Source organism: Phocoena sinus, chromosome 15, assembly GCF_008692025.1.
Source record: "Phocoena sinus isolate mPhoSin1 chromosome 15, mPhoSin1.pri, whole genome shotgun sequence".
NCBI lineage: Eukaryota > Metazoa > Chordata > Mammalia > Artiodactyla > Phocoenidae > Phocoena > Phocoena sinus.
Genome location: NC_045777.1, coordinates 46,762,323 through 46,782,653, shown reverse-complemented (window position 1 = coordinate 46,782,653; position 20,331 = coordinate 46,762,323). Strand labels below are relative to the sequence as shown.

Here is a 20,331-nt window from a genome sequence, read left to right as displayed (position 1 = left end):
ATTTGGCTTTCATAAGAGCTGCTTCAGAGCAGGTGGGGAGGTGGAAGTAGCCCAGGAGAGAGTTTATGGCCTGAGGGACTGAAGATGCTGCAGAGTCCAATTTGGAGAAGCTTTCTGCGACGTGGAGAGAGATCCGGGGAATACTTTGCAGGGGAGAAACGGAGTCAGGAGAGGGCTTGTTAAAGAGGGGAGGTAGTGAGTCTTGTCTGCAAACAAATAAAAGATGCAGGAGAGAGGACAGTGGCAGAGCCGGGACAACTTTCTATCCTAACAGCTGCAGGGGCAGGGTCATGGGAGAAAATCAGGTCTCGGGGTGAGAAGACAAGGCAGTGCTTGACCGCTCCTATTTTCTCAATAAAGCATGAGGCAAGGTCATCGGCCGAGAGCAGAGTAAAGCAGAAAGGGGCGTTGGATGTTTAAGGAGAGAGGAAAAGTCATCTCAGAGAGCAGAAAAGTGTATTCACTCAGGCAGCGTCTGGATGGCCAGGCAACGCTGCGTGCCCGTTAGAATCTGCGAGGATGAATGGGCATGAGCTCCAATCTGGCAGCATGGTCGTGTGGGGTTCCTTCCATCTATGTTCTGCTGCTTGGGTGCAGGAGAGAAGTAGGCAGACAAATGGGTTGAATGGGGGGTGAGAGGGTGTTTGCAGGGGAGGTTCCTGGAGCTTCACCTCTAGGGAGCCGCTGATGGGAGGCACTCTCTCTTCCTTCCCCGTCTCAGCCTCCTGGGTCCATTCTGAGAAAGTGAAAAACGGTCCCAGAAGCCAGCAGCGAGGCCGTGATACCCAGTACTCATGGAATGCAGCCGTGATCAGAGCACGCCCCCGCCCCGTGACCCGGTCTGAGACGGGACAGGGAGGGGGCACAGCAACGAAAACCCAGCGACACCCCTCTTCTGCAAACATGAGTGACCAGGGATGGCTCTGGCCCTGTGTTAATCCTCCCGCCTCCTGGACAGAAACTATCATGTCATCAGACTGCCCGCCGCTAACACAGACCTGCTGCCCTTCACCTCCGCCCTCTGCGAAACCACTGCGGAAGCCCACATCCTGTTCTAGGACCCTCCCAGCTCCATCTTACCCAGACCCCCGGACTCCCTGCTCCCCTACTGCAGAGCTGCACAAACTCACTCTGCTTTACCACCTGGGCCGCTGGGTCTGTGCCTGGCGGGGATCCGCGGTTCCCTCCTACACTCCCAGTCACTCCTGATGCTGCTTTGCTCCAGCTTCTCCCTCCGCTCCCCGACCCCACCAGTCCCCATGAGATACTGGTGTTTCCCCGGCTTCTCATCAATCCTCTTGTCAACTCTTTCTTGTGTCTCCATCATTGCCTCCAATCTGGGACGGCTCCTCAGCCCTTTTCTGTCGGGAGCCTTCACTTGTGAAGTACACAGGCCAGGCTTTTTTTTTTTTTTTTTTTTTTTTGTGGTACGCCGGCCTCTCACTGCCGTGGCCTCTCCCGTTGCGGAGCACAGGCTCCGGACGCGCAGGCTCAGCGGCCATGGCTCATGGGCCCAGCCGCTCCGTGGCATGTGGGATCCTCCTGGACCGGGGCACGAACCCGCGTCCCCTGCATCGGCAGGCGGACTCCCAACCACTGTGCCACCAGGGAAGCCCTGGCCAGGTATTTTGTAGAAATCTACCCATTTGGGTGTGTCTGATGGTTCCTCATTATTCATTTCGGGCTGTGCCTTCTTGGCAGGAACTGCGGGAGCGGTGCTCTGTCCCCCTCTGTGCAACGCGTGCAGATTTGTCCTTCTACTTGTGTTGTTAACTGTCGTCGTTTGTAAACTGGAGGATGCAGGCTTCTCTGTTTTTACCTTCATAATCAATTAGTGATATTTTGAGACTATAAATATCCTATTTTCAATCGTCCTTTTTTCCAATTATTTTAGCATTCTTAAACAATTCTTGCCTGAAACAACTGTTACTGTGTTGTTTGCCAAAGGGTGCTTTTTGTCTAGCTCCAGCATTCACTCCACATTTATTACTTGGCTTTCGACCGTAAGGAAGAGTTGTCCCTTCTCCTCCGTTTATTTATTCACTTATCTATATCAGCATGCACTTATGGATTCTTCTAGACATGGTCATATCCATTCCCCTCATTATTATGCTGTAGGGAAATAAGAACTGGGAATATGTTAGTTGAATTTTTTTTTTTTTTTTTGCAGTACGCGGGCCTCTCACTGTTGTGGCCTCTCCCATTGCGGAGCACAGGCTCCGGACGCGCAGGCTCAGCGGCCATGGCTCACGGGCCCAGCCGCTCTGCGGCATGTGGGATCTTCCCGGACCGGGGCACGAACCCGTGTCCCCTGCATCGGCAGGCGGGCTCGCAACCACTGCACTACCAGGGAAGCCCCGTTAGTTGAATTTTAATACATGATTTTTGGAAACTACAAACCTGAAAGCATAAAAGTAACAAAGAAAGTGAAGGAACAGTTTGCAGTTTGTCATCGTCTCTATAAAAGCTTTATCAGTTAAAAGAACATATTAATTAGAAAAACTGTTGTTGTGAAAGGTAATTATTTTAAATATGGGCTAATCACAATCACTGTAAGCCTATATCAAACATGCTGTATATATCCTGTACTGGCGAATGATATCTCTATAAGCAGCCCTTTAGAATTTAAAGAGCAATTCGTCTAACCAGAGGACTTGTGAGGTAGCAAAATACCTTGCTTTCTGGGGTTTGCTAGCTCCTGTGGCCTCGGTCTCACAAAAGGTAATTCCACCGATTCCTTTGTTCCATCCCCCCCAAGACTTCTGGGGGGTTATGTGTGCATATATACACTTTTTTTTTTTCTTTTCCTACAGAAAATAGATAGGAAATGGCCATGGCTGTGAGCATGGCTGAGTGGCTGAGTGGCCTAATGCTAGCCTGTGCTCTCTGTAGCCTAATTAAAGGAAAATGGTTGTGCTTTCTATGAAGAGAGGCACAGAATAGGAGGAGGGGGCACAGGAAGGGAAGCTGAGCTCTAAGAGCTTGCCTTTCTCCACGGAATTAAACGCTAACCTCGCCTCCTCCTTTGAGTCCTGAATGTATCAAACAAATCAATGTAAATAGCTGGACAACTTCCAGGGCACTAGATTTCTCGTCAAAATTCAATTAATGCAGCCCCCGAGAGACCAGCAACACGCAAGGAAATACCGCAGATGGGCTGAAAGGGCAGGTACGTGGAGCTGGATGTCAACTGGTCCCCGGGCTCTGGGCCTAGAGGGCGGCCGGCCAGCTCCCCACTGCAGCCAAAGGTCTGGGCAGGTGATGTCACAACTTCAATGAGAATGGAAAGGTCAATTTAAATAGAAACAAAATTCTTAGCTATACAAAAAGCATACTATTTCTATGAGAAGACTGTTTTGCCCTGGCAAGTCAGGCAAAAAAGCAGGTCAGAAGATAATCTTGTCCAGCTGGGCGTTGGGGCGGGGGGCCCGTGTCCTCACCCCACTAGTTTCCTCTCTGCTTCTGCATACATCCTACCGAGGGCTGGGTTAACCATTGTGACTGATTGGCTCACTCTTCATAATAAACAGGCAAAAAGACGGAACTCCACGTAAAACACCTTTTATTTAGCTTCCATCAGCTCAGACCAAAATAAGCAATCGAGGCCACAGTTTATTTATTCCCACGTAACTCCCCAGTGCACGACAGAACTTCATGAAGGCTTGTCGTGAAGTCCCTCTTACCTTGATCTCAGCTAAAGCGAATTGCTCCTCTAAAACTGCAGCTACATGAGTTTATGCAGACACCCTGGAGTGGAGCAAAAGCAGTCCCCAAGAAGAAGAACTGCAGAATTATGCCAAAGGGTCTGAGGCAGCTTACACAAAATATATGCAATAGGAGAATTAGGAACAACAACAGCAGTAATAATAATAACAAGAAGAAGAAGAACACAATACACAGGCCCTCCGCCCTGCGCCAGGCACACAGCCAGACCCCTTTCCTGCCGTGTCTCCGAGAATTCTGATAGTCATTCTTTGCGGTAAGGACCATCATTATCCCCATTTTACAGCTATGAAGACTGAGGCTGGGAGGTTAAAGCAACCCAGCTCAAGATTACATAAGCTAACAAGTGGCAGAGCTGGGATAAAAAGAAAGGCCATCAGTAAAAGGGCAGCCACGGGCAGGCCAGCAATGCAAAGCTGAGCCCAGATGGAGAGGCTGTGCCTTCCACGGCGCAGGTGCTTCTGCAGTGAACTCGAACACTTAGCTTTGGGTTCCTTCCAGGACAAAGCAAGGAGGGAAATGTGTATCGGTGGCTAGATTTGCAGGGTGCCTGAGAGAAATGTATTCCATTTCCTAAGATGAAGCACAGCTTCTCCTGGGCTAAGTGTCCAGGATTTAGAAAAACAAATGGTCAGCAGACAGATCTTTCAGAGAATCGTGTAGGAATAGCATTTCTGGAAACCAAGACTCCAGAGGCAGTCAGGCAGGACTCCAACCTCAGCACAATCTGGGCACCAACACAGACTCAGGAGAAACGTGCTCTGGGATTCTGTGTTCTTACAGACTCGTGCTTGAGAGATAGCACGGCCTCCTGGCACCTCGGCTCAGGGCCGAGGGTGCGTCCACTCACAGGCAAATAAATCACACTGGTTCCAGTGCATCCAGCAGACAGCAGCCTTCACACTCCAAGCCGCTCAGGACTGTCTCTCCTGGCACCTCTGCAGCCAGGTGGGGGCTCCCAGGGTGCCCAGCCATAGGCAGTGTCAGCTTCTGGTTCCTGGCACACCAGGGTAACTGGCTGAACACCAGCTCTGCAGAGCCACGAGCTGACCAGCAATAAGAGAGAGGTTGCTTACAAGCCAATCAGAAGATGGTGACTTCTGCCAAAGATCAGAATTTTGCTTTTAGCGCCAGGGCATCGAGAGGCATTTTTTCTTAGAGCAGTAAACATCCTTTATCTGGAGATGCCTGTTGTAGATTGCGACAACAACACTGTAGCCGAATTATATTCAGAGGAGACTTGGTTTTCTGTTATCTAGATCTTGTGCAGGTGACGATTACAACTGATCTCAAATAACTAGTCGGTTTTGCTTTGAAAATCATTCATCTTACCTTTCTAGATCTGCCTCGAAGCAATAAATGAAGTAGATAGCGATTCTGGGAAACTTGAGCTGGACAGGAAATAGTCACATCAAACTTCCATTTTGGTCTTCGGAGTTTTCTTGTCACAGTGTGTCACAGGGCTGTGTCTGCTTGTGTAATAGGTGGCATCCTTGAGTAAATCCACCACCCCAGAAATGTGTAATTTAATTTCCAAGCAAACCTAGGGCTAACTGGAAATGCTTATTTGTTCCTATTCTTATTTTTGAAAACTGTTTTGAAATGCATGAATCCACTTTCTTTTATGGGCAGAATAAAATGACCAGAATGCAACCTCACAGTGGGAACACAAATTGTTCTCTCCTCTCCTCTGCATTTAAGCCAACTCAGGCCAGATGGGGCTGTGGACGACACCAGGGCTTTCCCATGGACTTGGAGGTGACTGTCACATATAGAAAGTAGTGTGTGTGTGTGTGTGTGTGTGTGTGTGTGTATGTGTGTGTGTGTATGTGTGTGTTTCCACAAGACAACTTTGGGGACAGGTTTAAATCTAGTTAAAGATATGTTCTCATTCTGGGAACTTCAACTAAACACACTCTCCCAATTTATATAGATTTAACTGTAAGAAAAGATTGTTAAGTAGATGTTGTGGAGTCTATTGGGTATCATGGCAGACAATGTATGTTCTCTCTTTGCTCTTCAGAATCCTGAATTATAGGATGTTATTTTGTACCTAAAATAAATGACAATGATCCCCAGACTCCCCTGCAGCCAAGGAAGCCGTTGGACCAAACTTAGCCAGTAAGATATAAATAGAAGTACTGTGTGCGGTTTCTAGGAATTGTTCCTAAAATAAAGAATAAGGACCCTCATTTTCCCTTTTTCCATCCAAGAACATATCTGTGATGACTGGAGCTCAGCAGCCATTTTGCTCTGTGAGGCCAAGGGCCCTATGGTTAGTGCTGTGATCTGATGTCTATGGAACCACCATGCCAATCCTGGACACCCCACCTAGACTTTCTTTATATGAACAAAGTACCGCTATGCCTTTTTAAAGCCAGGGTTATTTTGAATTTTTTGGCAAACACTTGCCCGAGAGGGGTGACAAAGAAATGCAGCGACAGAAAGGATGCAGATGTGAGGGCAGCCGCCCCACCTGGCCCTCCGCCCCGCCCCCGGCCCTCCACTCTACCACATCCACCCTTGTGTGTGTACTTTGGGGGTGGGGACCACAGTGCCCAGCAAAGCATCTGCCACCAATGGCTATGATGGAGTAACAGCAAAGAATCGCCCCCTAGGTTGTCCCCCTCGTTGCCACTTTGCAGCCACTGAGGTCAGCTCTGGCCGACGCCTCAGACAGAGAGGAGGGGAGAGCACGGCGGAGAAGGAACAAGCATTCGCTGAGGGGTGGGCAGAGGCGGCAGGGAACAGAGGACCAGGCCAAAATGCGTGTCGGAGGGAAAGACAGAGGGCTTTGAAAGGCCTCACGGAACCTGTTAGGAAGGACGAACGAATGCACAGAGGATGGAAGAAGAAAGGAAGACAGGGCAGCATATGTGTTTTGGGCACACATACTGGCCTGGGGAAGAGGACGGGGGGCAGGTGGCTTCAGAGAACATGTTTACACACCTGCTTCTGTTACCAACCCTTCCAGTCAAGTCCCGACAAGGGTCCTCCGGCCCCGTGTTACTTGTGCCAATAGAACAAGATGGAGATGGGCTCAGAGCAGAGGAAAGCTTTCTTCTCTGATCACGGAAGGGAGGGGTGCAAGCCCCTGACCTAGAGCACAGGCTCTCTGGGCCAGGCCTTGGGCGGGACAGGGACAGGGACGGGACTGCGTTATAGGGGTCTCACCGGCGGGAGGGACGGGGTTCTGGGAGGTGGTGGGGTAGCTGTGCTGCTCCGGCCCCGGGCCCAGAGCTGGGCACAGCCTCTCTGCACACGCCCAGCTCAGCTAGGGTGTCGGTTCTACAGCTGGGAACTCTAATCCGACACGTTAGGTGCGAAGCATTAGCACACAGTCCCCCTCCGGGCAAGTGAAACTAGACTGAGCACAAAAGAAGAGTTAGACCTTATCACCCAGATTCCATCTCATTTTTCCTGGGTACCCCAGTGGGCTTTGCTGGTGACACCTCCGTGTCACCCAAACCGCTTAACCAGGACTGGTGGGCACACCACATGCCCACCGTGGCCCCATAGGTGAGGGATGCTGGCCGGGCTGGTGGATGGACCACAAGGGACTGCAGGGGCATCTGTCCATTGAGCTGGTTGCTGCCGTAGAACAACGAGGACCCAACGTGGCCAAATCTGACCTTTTAGAGAAAGGCCGAAACTCCAAATTCCAAATGCTGTTCAGGCCAAAGCAAAGACGTCTCTAGGTCACACCTGGCCCCCAGGGTGTCTGTTTGCAAGCTGGATGATGGACCCTGTTGTCTGTCACTTCCTTTCTTCTGCATGTGGAGTGTCCACAGGAGGGCCGAGGCCCCCCAGCCACACTGCAGCCCAAAGGCTGAGGCTTCCTGCTGGGTGTCACCTACTCCCAGGCCTGGCAGGAGGAGAATGTGTGTCCTCCACCACGAGTCGGTGGTGCTGTCGGTACAAGAAAGGGCCTGGACATCATGGTCCCGGGAAGGCCTGTGGGCCCCCCAGCTGCAGTGCCCCCCAACCCCCAGGAGAAAAGGCAACTCTTGGGTGAGTTTTCAGCTTGAATAAACCTCTGTGCAGGTGTGAGGGGCAGCTGGGGACCCTCTGATCAGGTCCAAAAGCAAAAACTGACTATTATCACACTAAGATAAAAATGAGAATGCTTTTCATTAAAAAAAAAAAACTTGGAGGGCAAGGTGTGTTTCTTCTCTGCCACTCTCTGCCTTTTCCAACTGTTGTGTGGTTTAGCATTTCCAGTTGCTCTTCTGAAACTCTCTCTCCTTCCCTCCCTGCTGCTGAAGGGCCCTGGCCTTGGGCTTGAGATCCAGGACCTGAAAGAACAGCATTTATCCACCTATCTTTCCCCTTAGACGCATCCTGCTTGTCCCGTGGCTGGCGAGTGCAGCCTCACCGGCGTGTCTTGTCCGTTTGCTTTTCTCAGCATCCGGCGTGGCCAGTGGCAGAGCTGGTTACCAGATCCCTACCCCATCTGTGTGATGGTGTCAATCAACTACGCCGAATGACCAGACGAGGATGAGCTCTGGAGAGTTCCTTAACGATTGCACCACATCGACCAGAATGGTTAATTCAGTTCCACAAGCTGACATTTCTTGGGCCTTCTGAGAAAAGTGTATCGTTTGCAAAAGTCATGGAGAATCTAAGTCCCCCCACATAAACCAGGCCAGCTGTGGCAAAATGAACAGAGACATTCACATCTTCTGTTTGGGTCCTGCAGCGTTTGTGTAAGCTTTTTCTCATGGCTGTTTAGAAATGAATTTCATGATGCGAACACCCAAGTCTACACAGCCACTTAGAAACCACACGTGGCCGTGCTCTTACCAGACAGTGTCTCCTGAAGATTGCGTGGCCACCAACGATGGAGGTCTTCCATTTTGAATGTAAACTGGGAAAGAAGCAATTGTTTTCTATTGTTTAAATTCACAGTGTTCACGGAAATATACATTTCCCCAAAGGTCAGCCCTAATGCCAGCTATCCATAGCCCCCGGGGCCGTTAATGCAGACCTGCCCCCCACCCCACCAGCCTTGGCAAGGATTCCAGAAGCCCCTCTCCTTTCTATGGAGAAGGAAAGAAACTAAAGCACAGGAGCCATTCAATTTTGGGGAAAAACTAGACCTAAAGCTTTTCCTAAAGTAAAACTTCTTTCTAACATTATATCAAAAGGAGACGATCTTCACTTGACTAAATGTTCTCATCCATTGCAAAATGAGTTCTGTTAAATTCAAAGCTCTTCCAATTTTAAGAATGAAGGCTGCCATGTTTCCAGGATGATTTCAAGGAGGCCCACAGGGGTCCATGCCACTCAAAATCCCGTCTTGCCCACCCTAAACGGAGTCACCGCACCAGCGCAGAAGCTCCCCACAGAGCGGGGAGAAGCAGGCCCAGGTATCCTCACCGGCTCCTCCAGTCTCCTGAGAACCAGCCTGTGCTGGACGCTGTGGGGACCCGTTGCAAGACACTCCCTGCATCAGCTTTCCCGCACGGTCAGAAGTGTCCCACGCACTGAAGTGGGTGGAAGCCTTCAGGCCACGAGTTAGCTCCACAGAGGAGGTTTGCACTGGATGTGGGCATGGATGGCACCGGGGAGGTGCAGACGTGGACACGGGTCCTCTGGGCTGCCCATCAGGCAGGAGGGCCAGGGTGGAAGGTGTCTGGAGGGGCCGGAGGAGGTGAGAGCCTCAGGCCCTCCACAGGGATGCTGCCGTGGAAACACACACGGGAGGACTGGGCCTCTGAGCAACGCAGGAAAGATGGCAACAAACATGAAAGTGCCCACTGGTCTCTAACTCAGGCATTATAGTGGTTTCAAGATTTGCAAGTCCACAATTCCCTGAAGCTTTTCTAGAAGCTGCTGAGACCTAAGAGGCAGGGACCATCCTGGCACAGCTGCGCTTGAGTGTCTGGGCTTAGGCATTACTGATGCTTTGGTCCAAGAAGCTACCGTCTGAGGAGATGTGTCAAAACATCACCCCGCTGACTTGATGCCTTCCAAGGTGGCCGGCTCCACATCAGTGCCTTTGCTCCAGGAATTAGATGGGTGTTGGATGTCGGCCTGGGTCATGGGGGCCCAGAACCCCAGCCAGAACCCCCATCAACTCCCTTCATTCAGGATTCAGCAGCCTTGAGTTACTCAGACCTCCCACAGGTTTCCACGAGTGCCCCCCAGACCCCCTCTGCCCTCCCTCTGGGCCTCAGGGCTCAGGCAGACCACCCTTCAAGCCTGGGCTCACCCACGGCTCTCCCCTTGTTCCCCTGAGGCTCGCTCTTTGGTACTACTGCCCATCTTGGGGCACTTCGCAGTGTTTTATCGCCTATTTATTTAGCAGAACTTTATTCTATATTAATGAAAGACCAATCAGGGCCAGGCAGTATGGAGTGTAGACCATGCTGTATGCAGTTCACGCATTCATTATTCCTTCCTTGGTTCAGTGAACATCTATAGGACGCCTGTTGCACACAGGTGCTGAGCTAGACAGCCGTGGAGCTATTACACAGCACGTGTGAGTGCATTTCTGCCTCCAGGATCATCCTTCCTGCCCATCACCTTCCTAAGCTCAACCCCTACCACCCCACCCCACCCCCCACCCCCGCCCTGCTTATCTCTACTCCCGCCTCCTTGAGGGCCAGGCACATTCCTGCCTCCGGGCCTTTGCACCTGCCGTTCCTGGAAGGCTCTTTCCCCAGAGCCCCACGTGGCTCACTCTCTCCCGTCTCTCTCCCTCGGGCTTTACTCACTAAGTCACTGTCTTAGGGGAGAGCCTTGCTCTGTGTCTCCCGTCCTCGCTTGATTCATGCTTCCTCCTAAGCAGTTCTTATTCGCATACTGAACATGGACCTATTTATCGCTTGGATATAAGCTCCAGGGTGGCAGGGATGTTTGTCTGTGTTGGTCCCTGCTGTTTCCCCAGAACCCAGAACAGTGCTGGTCACGGAATGGGTATGGATCCCACATCAGTGGAATTAATAGTTGGATGCAAATATGACCTGAACAACAAAGTAGGAAGTTAAGGATGAAATTAGGTCATATTCTGGTCAGGCGAACAGGTGACAGGTACTGAGCCGTGTGGCTGGGTGCCAGGTTGATTGTAAGCATGCTTGTCACTGCCCCGGTCCTTTAATGCCTCGGTGTCCCTGGGGCTCGTTACCTCCTTCCCAAGAATTAACTTGTCTCGGAAAACAGAAGGTGCTCATCTGCACGTGGGCACCGGTTTTTCTTCCCCTGGACACACACGTGACATCCACTAACAGTCCCAGAACAACAAACTCACATCCAAAGGAGCTCACATCACCCACGTGTCTCTAACCATGAAGGAGTGAAGTTTCCTGTTCCGAGACACTGAGCGTTAAGACAAAGTAAGAGTTAAAATACCAGTAAATGTGCCTGATTCTTCCAAGAATGCATCAAATATTCAGCAATCCCCTGTAAATAAAGGATGGCCATACTGTCTTCCACATAAGAAAGCACGTGTTCCAACAGTTTTCAGGGCAAAGTTAGCAAATAGGGCCACCAACAGAACTGATCTCTGAAGAAAGATTCAATTAGGCGTCCGTGCAGTTGCACGAAGGCCGTGTTGCAACACCACGGTGGCCTGTTCTTCTGGTCATTATTAATCCAGAAACCTTAATGACGAACAACATTTGTGTTATTGTCTCCCCAAATTTAATTTGTTTTTGCAGCAGTTCAGTTAATCCTGCAATCTGTTTTTCTCAAACGAGGGCAGATAATGGAGACACCGTTCTTTACAAGTCTTCAGGCTTTTAAATTCTGATAAGATCAGGGTTCTTCACTGGGTCTTGCCCCGGCTCTGAATTAAACCACTTTAAATGTAATTATGGAAGCTGGCCTTACATCAGGGACATCCATTTACAAAATTGATTGGCCATGCTGTTCCGCGAGCCATTTCATGAGCAAACGATTGCAAAAGGGCCAGGACCGTAATTTATAAAGGCAAAAAAAGCAGGTAAATACTTTATTAGTGGTAATGAGAAAGTTTCCAACTAACTGAACCTTTTTCTTCCCTCACCAGCTACTTCATGGAGCCGTGGTGCATGGCCCTCTTTCACGATCGTTTTATTGATCTCCGGAAAGAGTTACGCCAGATCTTATCCTCCAAGGAGGTAAGAGTGATTAACAGATATGTAGGTTATTCCTTGCGAATTAGAAGCAGTTACAGTTGTTGATCATTTAGACTTTTCCCTACATTCCCACTTTACGGTTTCACTTTGAAAATCAACTGTCCCTCACAGAAACAAACTAAGGAGTAGGTAAACATAGATGGTGATATTTCAGGGAATGTGGATTGTTCCAATCCTTTATGCGGGGCAGATTTGCTTTCCCCTTTTACAAGTACCTGTACTTCCATTATCCGCTGACGGTGAGGGCTGAAAGCGCGGTGTGGGTGGTATCTCCTTGCCCTCGAGCATGAAGGCTGCGTTCCTATAGTTTCTGTCCGCGTTTGCCAGCTGTTCGCTAACCATTCGTGTGCGCGTGTTGTTCCAAAGGTGTCAGGGGACTGAACAGGTGTCCAAATGCACTCCTTTTATAACCGAAACGTCTTTCTCCAAGCAGCGTAGGATTAACTGGAAGTGAGGCTGCACACCCCGCAGGCTCCGTACTCGGCAGGAAATGTGACTCTGCCATGTACGTAGTAAAATACTTGTGAAACTTTATTTTTTTCAACACCTAGAGTCCTTACCGGAGTTGCGGGGAGTTTACATCTTTGGTCAAACGTGCATTCTAGACTCCTCCTCGATTCACTCCGACGAGAGCTGGGGCTCAGCTGACCTTCCGCCTCGTCCGACTGTCTAGACGGGCAGGTTCTGCGTCTCTGTGTCGCCTCCTCGTGGGTCCCCGGGGTGTGGGCTGCCACACCGGATGCACAGATGCAGCCCAGGTCCCCAGGCCCCTCGTTCTAGCCGCTGCACACCCCACCTCACCGAACCACACAGGGACCCTCCGAGGTGGGTGCAGGCACTGTTGTCATCGCCTCCACTTCGCCCATGAGGAAGCTGAAGCCGAGAGACTTCACGCAACCCAAGGCTCTCCTGCTCCAAAGCCAGGGTTGTTGGCCCTGGACCACAGCGGTGGTGTGGTACCCTCTCCTCATTGCCCCGCCCCTGTTCAGTTTCATCCCTGGGGGGGGGTCCAAGCTGGGAAACTGACGTAATTTGACTAATCTGAAGTAGATTCCAATTGGGAAACATAGGTTTATAGTTAAAGCCAAACTCAATTCTCTTTGGTGACCACAAAGATAGGAACCAGGTGGGGAAGCGTACCCAAGGGAAGCAGAGGGGCCGACGGCTAAAGGCCCAGGTCAGCCACGGCGAGAGTCATTCAAATTGGAAATGAGAATAGTAATGAGATAGAGAGATTTAGGATGTTACAGGTCAGCAAGGTCCCTGCACTTCGTTCGGGGCTGTGAGGAAGTCGGTCCACATTAAAACATGACCCCGAGCTGGAAGCCTGGTGCTTACTGAGCTTTGCTAAGCTCCCTCCCTCCTTCCCTCCCAAGACAACGTGCAGCTCACCGCCGCCCCATAAGAAGGAGTCATCAGTATTCTCGCTGTTCCATCAACATTCTATGCCTAAACCTTCCAAACCCCAGATCTGAACTCCTCAGTTAACCTTTTGCACAGAGCCAAGCGGTTTTTGGTGTCAAGTTTAAAAGGGAAACTTTCCCTTCATTTTCCCAAGTATGCATCCTCAAACGCAATGGTGGCTGCTTCTCATGGCACCCGCTGAGACTCCTGAAACGTTTTAGGCAGGAGAACATGTTTGCCGTGGGTCAGTCTGCAGTGCGTAAACTCGGCCTGGCAGTGGGCCCTGGCAGGAGAGCAGGGAGACTGCAAGTGGCCTTTGCAGAAGATGGTCTAAGGCTTCCCCAACCATCCTCATGGGTTCTCTACATTTCCAGAAAGGGGAACCTCTGCAAGAAGAGCCTCCACTGGGGGACTGTTCTGACATCTGTCAAGTGCAAGGGCCACAGGAGGTGTTGGGGCCTGTAGTGGTATCTGCCTGTAGCTCAGATACACATGGAACAGGGACTCAGAGAGCTCGGGGGGAGAAAGGGAGGGTTTGTGTGCGAGCACAGGGCACAGAAGAATGGCCCCAAGGAAGTGCTGGCCACCAAAAGTCAGAGTGACTGTGACAGGTATGGTGGAGACAGGCCAACAGTGGAAGTGGTAGTCATACAGACAGGCATGCAGGAATTTCACTGAGGAGTCTGGTAATAGGAAAACAAAGCAGATAGCCTTCACTACAGAATAACAGTAATTCCTTTTATCAAATATTGAGATGATGTAACCCACTTAATTTCACTTTCTACCTTGTCTTCAGGGAAGTACAGAAGTTCAATCCCATTAACTATGATGTCCTAGCACTCAGTTTATCAATTTTCCCCTCCCTCCACGTGTGGAGAAAGAAATAAATGACTATTATCTAGGACTTCCATAAGTCATATGTAGATTTTAATTGTGTATATGATTTATTTTGAAAACAAGATTATAAGACATCTCAAATCCTTTTGTGGAAGTCAAAAGGGGAGTGGCTTATAAATCCTCTGGCCATGCATTTAACCAAAGAGTCACTGACCAAGGTGAAATTCTGTATAGTCAAAATCATCCTTCAGAAAGATGGGTATTGATAGAGTTGGGAAAAAATAGTTTGAAAATAATAGAGACTTTAATATCTCACTTTCAGTAATGGATAGAACCAGGTAGAAGATTAACAAGAAAATAGAATACTTGAATAGCACTAAAAACCAACCGAACCTAACAGATTTATACAGAGCGCTCGACCCAACAACAGCAGGATGCACGGTCTTCTCAAGTGCGTGTGGAACATTCTCCAGGACAGGCCACCAAACAAGTGTCAATAAATTTTAAAAGACTTAAACCATACAAAGTATATCCTCCGACCACAATGAAATGAGACTAGAAATCAACTAGAAAGTGAACAACAGATTCTTAAGCAACTTCTTTGATTTCAAAGAAGAAACCAAATGGGATGTTAGAAGTACTTAGAGACAAATGAAGATGAAAACACAACCGACCAAAATTTATGGGATGCACAGAGAGAACAGTTTTCAGAGAGAAATTTATAGCTATAAATGCTTACATTTAAAAAACAGGAAAGCCCTCAAATCAGTAACTTAATTCTACTCCTTAAGGAACTAGGAGAAAGAAAACCAAACTAGAAAAAGAAAACCAAACTAAACCCAATGCTAGCAGAAGGAAGGACTTAATAAACATTAGAGTGGAGATAAATGAAATAAAGAATTAAAAAAAAACAGAGAAAACTGATGAAACCAAAAGCTGGTTCTTTTAAAAGATCAACAAAATAAACCTTTAGCTAGATTAATCAAGAAAAAAAAAGACTCAAATCCCTAATGAAATGAAAATGGGGACATTTACCAACCTTAAATAATAAAGGTTTAAAAGAGAATATTATGAACAATTGTATGCCAACCAAACAGATAACCTAGATGAAACAGAGAAATTCCAAGAACCACACAAACTACAAAAACTGACTCAGGAAGAAAGAGAAAATCTCAAGAGACCTATATGACAAGTAAAGGTATTGAATCAGTAACCTAAAACCTCCCAAAAAAGGGAATCCCAAGACCTGACGGTTTCACTGCTGAATTCTACCAGACATTTGAATAAGAATTAACACTGATCCTTTTCAAACTCCTCAGACAAATAGGAGAGGAAGGAAAACTTCCTAGCCCATTCTATGAGGCCAGCATTACCCTGATACCAGAGCCAGACAAAGACATCAAAAGAAAAGAAAACTACAGAACAATATCCCTTATGAAGTTATGATGCAAAAATCTTCAGCAGAATACTAGCAAACTAAGTCCAGTAGCACACTAAAAGGATTATACACCACGACCAAGATTTACACCAGGAATGTAAGAGTGGTTCAACATATGAAAATTAATCCACGTAATACACCACACTAATAAAATGAAAGAGGGGGAGAAGTGCTATAATCTCAATTGATGCAGAAAAAGCATTTGACTAAATCACACATGCTTTCATAGTAAAAACACTAAAAAGCCAGGAACAGAAGGAAACCGACCCAACCTGATAAAGAGTATTTATGAAAAGCCTACAGCTAACATCACACTCAATAGTGAAGGACTGAAAGTTTTACCTCAGAGATCTGGGACTAGACAAGAATGCCTACTTTCACCACTTACATTCAACAGTGTACTGGAAGTTCTAGCCACAGCAATTAGGCAGGAAAAAGAAATAAAAGGCATCCACGTTTGAGAGGAAAACTATCTCTATTTTCAAAGGACATGGTCTTATATAAAGAAAATTTCAAAAAATCACAAAAGAATATTAGAGCTAATAGATGGACTTGGCAAAGTTACAGGATATAAGATCAGCATACAATAATCAGTTGTCTACATTAGCAATCAATAATCCAAAATGAAATTAAGAAAACAATTCCATTTACAATAGCATCAAAAATATTAAAATACTTGGGAATAAATTTAAGCAAGGAGGTATAAGACTTGTACACTGCAAACCACAAAACATTTCTGAAAGAAATTAAAGAAGACCTTAATAATGAAAAGACATCTATGTTCATGGATTTGAATATTTAATATTGTTTAGATAGGATAACCTAAATGGGAAAAGAATCTGAAAAAGAATAGATATATGTATATGTATAACAATCACTTTGCTGTATACTGAAACTAACACAACACTGTAAATCAACTATACTCCAATATAAAATAAAAATTTTAAAAACCAATGTGCCAAGTTTTAAACTAAAAATAAATATTGTTAAGATAGGAATACTATGCAAAGCAATCTATGGATTCAATGCAATCCTATAAAAATCCCCATGGCTTTTTTTTTAGAAATGGAAAAGTCAATCCTAAAGTTCAGATGGAAATGCAAGCTAAAACAATTTGAGGAATTTTTAAAAAGTTGAAGGATACACACTTTGCAATTTCAAAACTTAATACAAATCAACAGTAACCAAGACAGTATGGTACTTGCATAAGGCTAGACATATAGATCAATGGAGTAAAATTAAGAGCCAGAGTAAACCCATTTATATGAAAAGATGTTAACATCACTAATCTTTAGGGAAATGCAAACCACATCATTAATCATTAGGGAAATGCAAACCAGGGCCACAGTGAAATACCACATCACGCCCACTGGGATGGCTATAGTTAAAAAAAAAAAAAAAAAAGAGGAAATAATGATTGTTGGCAAAGATGTGGAAAAATTGGAACTCACACATTGCTAGCGGGAATGTAAAATTATTATGCAGTTGCTGTGAAAAAAATGGTTTGATGGCTCCTAACAACTTACAAACAGAATTACTATATGACCTAGCCATTGCACTCCTAGGTATATACCCAAAGGAATACTTGTATATGAACGTTCATAGCAGCACTATTCAGAATTACAAGATGGAAGAAAGAACCCAAATGCCCATCAAGGGACAGGTGGATCAACAAATGTGGTCTATGCACACGATGGAACGTTATTCTGCCATAAAAGAAATGAAGTGCTGATAGTCTAGAAAGTGGATGAACCTCAAAACACTGAGTTAACTGAAAGAAGCCAGACACAAAAGGTCATGTGTCGTCTGTGGCATTGTGAGGTGAGCTGCTCACAGATGAGCACGTTGGGAGTGGGGGGGTGGTCACCCTGGGCGGGGGTGGTCACAGTGTCGGGGGGAGGTGATCACACTGAGAAAAGGTCACACCAGGAGAGGCAAATGTACAAAAATGAGTTACGATCTAGAGCAGTATTTGTGTTGCGTAAATTTAAAAGCTCCGTTATGTGACCTTATACCATTTACCCTGATGTTAGAACAGCACCATGCAACACGAGCCCAAAATCTTCTCTAATTTTTGTATATTCACTGCTTATGTTTGATACATTTTTCCTGAAAAATTAAGGGAGAAAGAATCAATCTCAGATGTACTGCATACGTGCTTGGGCACTCAAATGTTTCCGTGCCTCTAATATTTAGTTCTGGGCATCCCTTGCCATTTTCTCTCTCACCGTCTTCGTTGAGCCGATTTGGTGTCCTGGCCCCCCACTGACTGTACTTCCAAGTGATGTGTGTATAATCTGCCACACCTGGCAGTGTCTCACTTACTTAACCAACTGATAATTACCTTATATCTCCATATAGTTTGAATCTAGTTTTCTAAGTTCTTACTATTAATAAATTAATGATCCAGTAGAACTCTGCAAGATATCCACTTTTTTGTGGGTTTTTTGCTGTTAAAAAAAAAAAAAGAATTATTGGAAGGTCAAATAGATATACCATCAAAGTCCATCTTCCTTTAGGGTAATTTTCAATTATTGTGGTGTTCAGAAAGCACACAGCTCAGATCTCAGTGAAGTGCTTTTTTATTTTGGCCATGCCACGTGGCATGTGGGATCTTAGTTCCCTGACCGGATATCGAACCTGTGCCCCCTGCACTGGAAGCACAGAGTCTTAACCACTGGACCACCAGGGAAGTCCCTTTTTAAAAACGCTTTTTAATTTTTGAGTGAAGTGCTTTTTATAACAACCCTCCTATAGATGGGCAGATAGGTGATGAAGCAAGTATGGTAGCTGTAGAAACCAGGTAGTGTGTATGCAGGTGCCAAGCACACCGTTCTGTCAACTTGCCTCCATGTTTGAATCCTTTTATTTTATAATAAAATGTTGGGGAAATCTCTACTGTATTGTAAACATGCACAGCATATGCTTCTCAACTTCAAATAACTTTACTCCCTCTGAGCCCCACCTTTAAAGATATCAATGAAATTTGCCTTTACTCAGAAGTTATTCCAGGGCTTTAAAAATCCCATTTCTTGGGGACTGTAACCAAGTAAAGTAACCATCTAGGAGTTTTCATGTAGAAATCTTTAATCACCTCCTTTCTTATTTTTAAAACAAGCCTGATATACAGATCTTTTCTATCTGTATATTAAGAGCTTAAAATTAAGAGCTTAAAATTACTACCCTTGCTGAACCTTGAAGACATTATGCTACGTGAAGTAAGACAGTCACAAAAAGACAAGTAGTGTTTGATTCCATTTACACGAGATGCCATAGAGAAAGGAGAAGGGTGGTCGCCAGGGGCTGGGAGGAGAGGGATGGGGAGTCAGGTGTTAAAAGAGTTACAATTTGGGAGGATGCGGACATTCTGGAGATGAGGGTGGTCATGGCTGACAATGTGAAAGCCCCTAACACCTTTGAATCCTACACTTAAAAATGGTTAAAGTGGTAAATTTTATGCTATGTGTGTTTTGCCACAGTTAAAAAAATTTTTTTTTTCTTAATGTAGAAAAAAAAATGACCAACCTTGGGGAGTTTTAGTGAAACTGCCCTCTTACTGTGGAGCTAAGCCCAAGTAATTTTAGTATCTGGCCTCTTACCGTATTTTCCAGGAGGAAAACCTTCCTTCCATAGAAGAATTAGCCCGTCAGATCGAAGATGAGGAAATTAACCTGCCCGAGAAGCCCAAGAATTACCTCAAAAGAGTTTTCCAGGAAACCATCTACAGGCCTCTGGTGGAGAAGAGCATCCTTGACTCTCTGCGCTATAATCATTACCACCTGCCCATGTACGCGTGGCAGGGCATCGTTTAGCGGTGGCCACGGCCTCCACTTGATTGCTTCCACTCGTATCGTTCCGGGAAGTGCTCCGTAGAAGCAGGAAACCTCTCCGAAGCCTGGCTGGACCGCCAGGCACCGTCGTGGTTCCCTCCTTTCTTTTCCGTGTCCACCGATGCCTGTGGTTTCCTATCGTCCCAGTAGGTGGCGCACGGCGGTGCGTCTGGATTCTGGGGCAGGGAGACGCTTTACCAACACCAGGCGTGTTCCTGGGCAGAATAACCCATTTTAGCAATAAAATGAGACCGTACTGTGTAAAACTTGTTTTTTACCTTGGGCGTGGTTCTGTTTGATTTCCTGAAAAGTCCTGCCGCCAACGCTGCTAGTCCTTTACATGTTTACCCGGTCATAGTCGTGAGCGATAAAAAAGAAAATCGTGTGCCCAGGATGGAAAATGAGTAAAACAGATGACAGGAAATTATCTCTGTAATTTAACATCAGAAGGACCGATTGCACAGACAAGTTTACAGGAACTTTTGAAACGAGGAGGCTGCTCTCAGGGCCCCTGTATTTCTACTTCCTGTCCCAGATCAGGAGCATAAATGCACCGAAAAACTGGAAGATCAATTCAGGTTCACACACAGGTTTCAGACTAGAAAACGGTGGTGGGAAACTAATCTCGGTCATTTCCTTTGACCCTCAGCGCTGTTGCTTTGCATCGGCCCCCTCTGGTACCTGTCACCTGTAACGTGGGTCAGTAGCCGTCTTTCTTGTAAATAAAGCAAATTAAGTACCTAGCACAAAATATGGATTCAGGAACAACACATAAGACTGTTTTCATTTATTTGAATCTCTTTTAAGCAGATAGTGTGACACAATTTGTGTCTGAATTTTTGACCAGTAGAGCTTAAAAGTGGCTTTCATGGACAGCATTACAGTTTTCGTGTTTGGTTTTTTTTTTTGGCATTTATGTTAATATTTAGCAAAAGTTGGCTCAATTACAATGACTACACAGTAATTTGGAGGATGTCAT

General features: G+C 46.7%; 1 protein-coding gene across 1 annotated transcript in view; it reads left to right on the top strand.

Moving 5' to 3' along the window:
• Window positions 1–19,618, top strand: part of CFAP61 (cilia and flagella associated protein 61) — a 264,938-nt gene extending 245,320 nt beyond the window's left edge. The window contains exons 26-27 of the mRNA XM_032604424.1: window positions 11,735–11,825; window positions 19,134–19,618. Of these exons, the coding sequence (XP_032460315.1) occupies window positions 11,735–11,825; window positions 19,134–19,334 (292 nt within the window). The 3' untranslated portion in view covers window positions 19,335–19,618. The remainder of the gene's footprint in view (window positions 1–11,734; window positions 11,826–19,133) is intronic.
• Window positions 19,619–20,331: the final 713 nt, after the last annotated feature.